Consider the following 8,416-nt stretch of genomic DNA (forward strand, 5'->3'; position numbering starts at 1 on the left):
CCGGGGCGGCGGCTGCCGGCCTGGCCTCGGCGCAGCCCACCGAACTGGGCGCCCACAAGCGGCCGGCGTCCGTGTCCAGCAGCGCGGTGGTGGAGCACGAGCAGCGCGAAGCGGCGGCCAAGGAGAAGCAGCCGCCGCCTCCTTCGCACCGCGGCCCAGCTGACAGCCTCTCCACCGCGCCGGGCGCTACCGAACTGGGCGCCGAGGGTGCAAGCAAAGGCCGCGGGCCCGGAGAGCAGGACTGGGTCAACAGGCCCAAGACCGTTCGAGACACGCTGCTGGCACTGCACCAGCATGGCCACTCGGGACCCTACGAGAGCAAGTTTAAGAAGGAACCGGCCTTGACTGCAGGCAGGTTGTTGGGTTTCGAGGCCAACGGGGCCAACGGGTCAAAAGCAGGTAGGGGCAGCTGTGGAGTGAGGGGATATAGGGGAGAAAAGGGGGCAGAGAGTAGAGGGGGTTCTCGTTCCATTCACTGTTCTACCCCAGCCCAGAAACAACAAACATTCTACTTCCTGATCTGCCTGAGGCGGAACCAGTGCTTAGTGGCAACGTGTTCTTGTGCTGAAGCAGCATAACAGAGATGAGTCAGACGAGGCTGATAGGCACTGACACAGGGTTTTCCTTTCCCAGCACATTCTTGGATGGAAGTATGAGGGCACCAGTCACCCTTTCACCTATTGGGGGACATTAACAATCGTGCACAGTACATTTTGGTACATGCATGCATGAGTAAATGATGGCCATCGTACTTGTATGCCATTTGCTGTGCTTATTATAAGTGGTATACTACCTCAGCTCCATGAGTCCTACCTGTTTTAAGTTGCACGTGCACTTGAAAAACTCATGTTTTTATATATACAAGTGTTTAGAGAATAGAAACTCTGGCGGATTTTGTTATTAAAAGCCATGCTTGTTAGTGTGCATGTTCACTTAGTTCCTTTTTTTCTTCCCCCCCCTCCCCAGTAGCAAGAACAGCAAGGAAAAGAAAACCTTCTCCAGAACCAGAAGGTGAAGTTGGCCCCCCTAAGATCAATGGAGAGGCTCAGCCTTGGCTGTCCACATCCACAGAAGGGCTCAAGATCCCTATTACTCCTACATCTTCTTTTGTGTCTCCACCACCACCCACTGCCTCTCCTCATTCCAACCGGACCACACCGCCTGAAGCTGCCCAGAATGGCCAGTCCCCCATGGCAGCCCTGATCTTAGTAGCAGACAATGCAGGGGGCAGTCATGCTTCGAAAGATGCCAACCAGGTTCACTCCACTACCAGGAGGAATAGTAGCAGCCCACCCTCTCCGTCCTCTATGAACCAAAGAAGGCTAGGCCCCAGAGAGGTGGGGGGCCAGGGGGCTGGCAGCACAGGAGGACTGGAGCCAGTGCACCCTGCCAGCCTCCCGGACTCCTCTCTGGCAGCCAGTGCCCCCCTGTGCTGCACCCTCTGCCATGAGCGGCTGGAGGACACCCACTTTGTGCAGTGCCCGTCTGTCCCTTCACACAAGTTCTGCTTCCCTTGCTCCAGACAAAGCATCAAACAGCAGGGAGCAAGTGGAGAGGTCTATTGTCCCAGTGGGGAAAAATGCCCTCTTGTGGGCTCCAATGTCCCCTGGGCCTTTATGCAAGGGGAAATTGCAACCATCCTTGCTGGAGATGTGAAAGTGAAAAAAGAGAGAGACTCGTGACTTTCCGGTTTCAGAAAAACCCAATGATTACCTTTAACTAAAACTGCTTGAATTGTATATATCTCTCCATATATATATATAAATATATATATATATCCAAGACAAGAGAAATGTAGACTTCATAAACATGGCTGTATAATTTTGATTTTTTTTGAATACATTGTGTTTCTATTTTTTTTTTGACAACAAAAGGTATGTACTTATAAAGGTATTTTCTTCTTTTGTTAATGTTATTAGCATATCTCTGTGCTTTATTATCTTGGTGACAGTTACTGTTCTATGTAGGCTGTGACTTGCGCTGCTTTTTTAGAGCACTTGGCAAAACAAATGCTTCTAGCTGTATTTGTATGCACTTATTTTAAAAAGAAAAAAAAAAACCAAATACATTTTCTGACATAGTAAGATTGCCTTACTGTCTGTTATTCCTCATTGCTAGCCCCTTTCTCAGGCTGGAGGCCCATTGGTGGAGAAGGAAAGGAAATGAGTGAAAGGGGCACTGTTGTGAAGTGGGCATGCCTCTAGGAAATACCATCCATGTTTACCCCAGTCATTGTCCTTTTAGAGAAATAGGAAAGTAGATTTTGAGTATTTACCTATTTCATTCTTTAAAGTTCAGTTGTTGGAATTTTTGGCTGCCAGAGAGTTGCTGCCAAGAGGTTTTGTGATTTTGGGGGAAGAGGCATTTAAGGTAAAGTTGACCACTGTTCACTTGCCCACGTGTTCAGTTGTAAGATTACAATGCTGCGTCCTCTTTGGTTACATAATACACAATTCAGTAACAGAAGGCAGTGACAATGGATGGTGGTGTGTACAAGATGGCACTGCCATCTTTGAACAGAGCCTGACTGCAGTGCCACTTCACCTTTTGAAACACCCTGGTGCTCTGTTTGTTGTTGCTGTTATCCTTTCCTTTGAAGAGTCAAGAGAAGTTAGGTCCCGGTGAATTTGGAGATTGTGGGATTGGTTTCGTTTGTGTTTTATCATTTACCTGTAGTGCTATTGCTGTTGATACTATCACCTACACTATTTCTGGTGAGTGCTAAATACAGTATGGTACAATGACAGTAACAACACATGGTGCTGCCAGGACTGCCCGTGGGCATATCAGTGACAGCCCAAGTGGGGGTGGAGGAAACCTGTAATTTCCTTCTTACATGTGTTTGAAATACCAAGTGAATAATACTGTTCTTCTGGAAAGAAAAATGATGAAACGGTGAAAATAAAGAAAGGGTTTTACATAATAGACAGGCCCCACCTCTCAAACTATTTTTAGACGCCTTTTGTAAACTAATTTCTTTTGATCACATTTTGCATCAGTAAAATGATTTTTTTAAACCAATAAATCATCAATTATTAGAAATAGTTGTCTCACAATAATATTGGGTTTTTCTTTTGTGCTGTTATGATTTAACATCAACAGGAACACTATTTTAAATCCTTTTATGTTCAGGTGTTTGTAACTTGGCCCTGTAATTAGACTGAATCATGACTTAAAAGGTCTACTACAACTTAATGTGTATTGTTCACAATCTAGATTATATTTTAAATTAAAATATAGATTGTTACCCACTTTGAATTCTTTTTTCAGTTATGTTTTTTGTCTTTTTTAAACTGCTCATATTTTTTTAATGGTCGAGTTATTAACACTTGAAAATCAGATACTGCACCAAATACAGTATTTTTCGTAGTGTTTTTAATGAGTGCACCTATTATTAATGCCGTGCAAATTTATGTTACCAGTCATGTTAATATTACAAACAGACTTGCATGATTAACCAGTTTGTTGTTACACTTTTTTTTTTAATTGGGAGTATCTATGACTCAGATCAGACTGGTTTCTCTTATGTAAATGCACACATGCAGAAACACAGTGTCAATTTTACATACCCATAAAGATATTTGTAAAGAATTTGACTCTTGTGGTCTGTTGTATAAATGTGTATCTAGGCACTTTATTATAAACTGGAATTTGACCTCATAGATGTTAACGAGTTGATCAGTCATTTGACCTAATTGTGGTAGCTATCTGTATGTTTTGCAATCTTAATACAGATAAGCTTTCTAAACAGATTAATAAAGCACCATCCTGCTATTCTGATTTAAGTCTATCCAGCTCTGGAAAAGAAGATCTTTGGTTTCTCTGTGCTGGTGTTTAGGGGGAGTGTATGAAGTTTTAAAGGACTCTTACTGAGAAGTAAATCTTACAAAATAAGATCTGCATGACTGGCCCTTGGGTGGCCTTTGTGGAAACTTGCAGCTGGAAAGTGTTGATCTGGTTTATTTTTCTGGCATTCTCTTAAGTTTAAAAGTTAACATTGGGACATGGATTTAATCTTTTGTTGTACCTGATGACAGTGTAGAGATTCTCCACAGCTGGATAAAAATATCAGAAAGCTACTTACTGTACATGGGCAGTATCAGATTTCAAATCCCAATGTTTCAGCTGTGCTTTTAATACTCAGAATATTAGGGGATGGGGTGTTGAAGCTTTCCCTTTTTCGTTTTAACAATTTATAGAATTTAACAGATGTACTGTCTTTCATGTGGCCTCACATTGAGTTATGAGAACATACACATGGTTTACAACTTTTACTATATACCTTTCCTTGGCCACCAAGTATTTTAAAAGTGTGCCACCTTTTAACCTTTACTTTTTTTTAAGTTGAAGGTGATATTTTTTCTATATATGATGAAACTCATGTCAACTGAAGTGAGTGTAATCTCAGATATCGGCATTATATTTTAAAGTCACGCTATGAAACTATCACCTGCATTCTGTCATTTGTCAGATTTACAATACCTTATTTTTAACTTTTAGCATTAAATAAAAATAAAATTGGGAGCACTGAACATTTTCTGAGGCCTTTTTAATTTTTTAAAGTAAGTTTAGAATGGCTATTGTTCACTAATGGAAATGTGACTAAAAGATGTGTCGGTTTGGGGTTGGAATTTGACTGAAACTGCAGGAGAACAGGAGATAAAAGACACGGAACCAAAAGGCAACTGATGATAGAAAAATATAGAAGTGCTAGGGATTAGGAAAAGGGCAACTGGATAGGAAAACAGATAAACACAAGAGCTGAGCAATTTACAGCCAAAAAGCAATCGTTTTTCAGCTTGCAGTAGATACAGCCCTTCTATATTAGTAGACTGAAAGAAGAAGAGATTGACAACTTTGAAAAACTGTCAAGACATGAAGCTGTTCTCTGGAAAGCTTTGGAATAAAACAGCCATGTTGGGCCAGGTAAAATGCACTAAAATCACAAAGATAAGGAGAAAGCCTGCCCTTTGGAAAATTTCAAGTTAAGTCATAGCCAAAGCCATATATGAGCTTTGCTGATGTCCTGAAAGCTAAATTAATATAGAAAATGTGGAAAGCACTGAGATAATTTATAAACGACTATCCACTATCATATACAAATTTCCTAGATGTTTGCAGCTTTTACTCTTTTTATTGATTAATGGCTTGGCAGACTTCTCTATGAAAGGAAGTTGTAAAATTTACAGAGCTTCAGAATAGGGTATACATAGAATTACTCTATGTTTTAAATTTAACAGCAACAGTCAATGTGTAGTTGAATATCTTCATTATGGGTGGTCCAGTAACTGGGAATGCCCATCACTCTGTATTTTTTGTTAGTAGCCAGTTTAAGGCTGTTTGAGAAACAGTATTCTTAATAAGTTATAGTTTATAACTTAAGTGTTTCATTTAATTAGGTTAAAAGATGTTAAACTTAATTTTTGTTCTATAACAACCCTAAAGTTTACTTTTTAGTAAATTTAAAATAGTGTGGCTTGCACAAGTCATTTTTAAAAAATCAAAAGCTTTTCCAAAGTAAACTTTGATGATTGCATTAAGTTTTCAGTTAAGAAAAAAAAAAAAGACCCTTGATGTGGCAGATGTCTTTGTTTATTCCCCAAAGAGGGGGGAAAAAAGGGAAAATATGGAACTTCTTCTAATTCCTAGACTTTAAAAGTCCCTCATTACTCAGAGTTGTTTTGTTTATGATTTATATATTTATTTGGTTAGTGGAGTACTGTGTGCCTCTTCCTGATTCCAGTGTATATGTGGAATCATTCAGAAAAATGTTTAGTCGTTTGTAGGCCACTACAAGTCCTGAGTCACCCACATTTGCTTGCCATTTTTTCATAGGGAACAGTGTGAGAAGTGTGACACGCCTTTCCTCTGTTAGAGACCAGGCTCAGAAGCAACAATGAATGGAATATTGTTACCCCTTCAATATCTGTGGTTCTAGAAATGAGGGGTGAGGATGCTACTTAATGCTTTCATTTTAGGAGTTTAGCAGCAATAATATTGCTTACAATATAAATGATTAAAAATCGTAAGAATTTTTAGTTTATCAGCTATTTATATCCTTAGTTGCTGGCGAATGCAAGCTTGCATTTCCTCAAAAGTTATGATCCCTGGGTAATTTAAAAGGAACAAAATAAGCAAAAATTCTATTTGTAAATTACTTAAGAGGTTGGAAAAAATGAAAAATTACTGGATTATGGATTATCTATGGATTTTCTCTGTTAATCCCCAGATTAATCCATAGTGTGTCCAGGATATTCACACTGTCCCTATTTAACAATTAACAATTTATATGTAATTTTACAGTGAATTTGTTTTAACCCATCAGTCAGTTACCTGCTCACTCCCCATGTCACTACAACTTAAAATGCTTGCAATAAATAAAACAGCTTTCCTTGTTGACTTGAGGTATAATTTCTAATTAGAATATGAAATCTATATTGTGTGTTCCTGTGGTATTGAGCAGCATAATCTATAAAAGCCAAAAAAGGGTATTTTAACGTAAAAGATCTACTACAAGCAATCACTTTAGAAACATTTAAACATTGGGTCTTAAATTTGTTTATTGTGAATCTGAAAGACAATTGAGTAAAATCTTCTTAACTGAACAAACCACTTTTTAATACACTCTTAAGTATGCTTTCAAAAATGCGTATTAGCCCTTTGACACTCAAAATCATAGTAATGGTATCAACACACATAAAATATAATCACAAAATCAGCCATGAAAATTCTCTGGGAAATGATTTTTCTCTTAAGTCTAGTAAGGTCTGGAGACTAGGCTGTAGGATTTCCTAGCTTAATTTGCAAGTACTGACACACACTGTTGAACACATCTTTGAATGGACTTTAAAAGTTAGATTGCATAATACAAGGAGCTCCTCCAGTAATTCAGCAAAAGCCCTTGATGCTGAGATAAGACATCCTAGGTAGAGTAATAATGTCACATTTGAGTATTTCTAAATATAGTTTTATTTGGGAGAAAACGGAAAAGTGGAGTGTTATATAATCTGTAGATCCCATCACTTACACTTTTACTTTGCAATTACTATTTTTATTTATATCATCATTTAACACTCAGATGCCTGAGAAGACAGGAATCTTGCACAGCAAATGAGTCATGTTTTGTGATGCTACTCAGGTAGCAACTTCAGTAGATAAATACTTAGGCCATGGCAGATTTCTCTGCCATTTAGAAAATATGTTTCCCTTGACAGTTCAATAGCATATATTTTGAACTGTAAATGTGGCTATTTATATCTCCAAGAAAAATAAATGCAGATACAGCCTTTCAGTGGAGCAAAGGGCCTTAATTTATTTTAGTGTATGGAAAGAGTTTATTAAAAGTAATCCTCAAATGACTTTTGTCTTCTTACAATTTTAAAATATTAACCATACTAGTAAGAGTTGGACAGAGAAAAACGGAGGAGAGGGAATTGTAAGTATCTAAGTCAGCAGTTCTCTGTACACAGCCTTGTTTTTGGCCCTTCCATGTTCTGCCTAGCCTGAAACACTGAACAGCAAAGTAGAAAGAGGCTGTTCTGAGCCTTAACCCAGACTAAGAGTCTTTTGCCCCTATTTTGTTATTTCTGCCTCTAAACAGCAATTCGTTTTTTTTTTTTTTTTTTGGTGATACAAGATAAAGATTTATTGTACCCGATGCACAATTGAAATCAGAATTTCACAGGAGGGTCACAGTCATTAGAAAAGTTTTGGAATATTCTTAATAAGCACCATATGGATTGCTGCTGCTATTATTTAACACCTATTAAGTAAGCATCCTTCTAGGCTTTGGACAGCTGAGGATTTAAGTCCTGGCTTTCTTAGAGCTTTAAATCAACGCCACAGGTAGGGAATGTCAGTTTACTTAGTTTAGAGCAGACAAGCCTTAACCATGAGTTGATATCCATCCAGGACTCTGGGAAGTATAATTAAGGCTAAATTCTTAAATGGAGATTGAGTCTCTTCCTAGAACTTATACCCCGACCTCAGTAGGATTCTGACAAAGGAACCCAGTCCTCAATGAAAAAGTGCTTTCACACAGTAAGTTCATTAGTCCAAGTACGCAATGCCATGTGTGAAAGGGGCAACTGGACCCCTACATTCATCATATAAATCAAGAGACCAGTTGGGAATCTGAAGGCTAGGTCAGAATTGTAGCATTTTCTTTTTTGCTTCTTATTGTTGCTCAGAGGCCCTTTTGAAAAGGAAGAAAACAGCAACCACCTCTGCCAAGTCCTGTTTACTCGAGGGGAAGGAAAGGGGAGGAGGCTCCCTTACTCTCCAGCCTCCTGCGTAAGGCCTTCGCCCACGAAAAGACCTTGCTGTGGTTTCCAGCACAGCACCCTGACTCACGCCGCGCCAGCATTTATTTATTCTAGAACTTTTCCCGGGCTGCCAGTCAGCGCGCGCGCACACG

General features: G+C 39.4%; 1 protein-coding gene across 1 annotated transcript; it reads left to right on the forward strand.

The window, feature by feature from the left end:
• The first annotated feature begins 6 nt into the window (after positions 1–6).
• On the forward strand, positions 7–4,532 carry IRF2BP2 (interferon regulatory factor 2 binding protein 2). Its single transcript, XM_012731403.1, has 2 exons — positions 7–399; positions 970–4,532. The coding sequence occupies exon 2, from the start codon at positions 1,191–1,193 to the stop codon at positions 1,680–1,682; it is 492 nt and encodes a 163-aa protein (XP_012586857.1). The 5' UTR covers positions 7–399; positions 970–1,190; the 3' UTR covers positions 1,683–4,532.
• The last annotated feature ends 3,884 nt before the right edge of the window (positions 4,533–8,416 follow it).

Source organism: Condylura cristata, unplaced genomic scaffold (assembly GCF_000260355.1).
Source record: "Condylura cristata isolate star-nosed mole 26May11 unplaced genomic scaffold, ConCri1.0 scaffold00030, whole genome shotgun sequence".
Classification (NCBI taxonomy): Eukaryota; Metazoa; Chordata; class Mammalia; order Eulipotyphla; family Talpidae; genus Condylura; species Condylura cristata.

What these genes read in the sequence shown, in the direction of transcription:
- IRF2BP2 (XM_012731403.1), top strand. Translation starts at nt 1,191, where the DNA reads ATGGCAGCCCTGATCTTAGTAGCAGACAATGCAGGGGGCAGTCATGCT.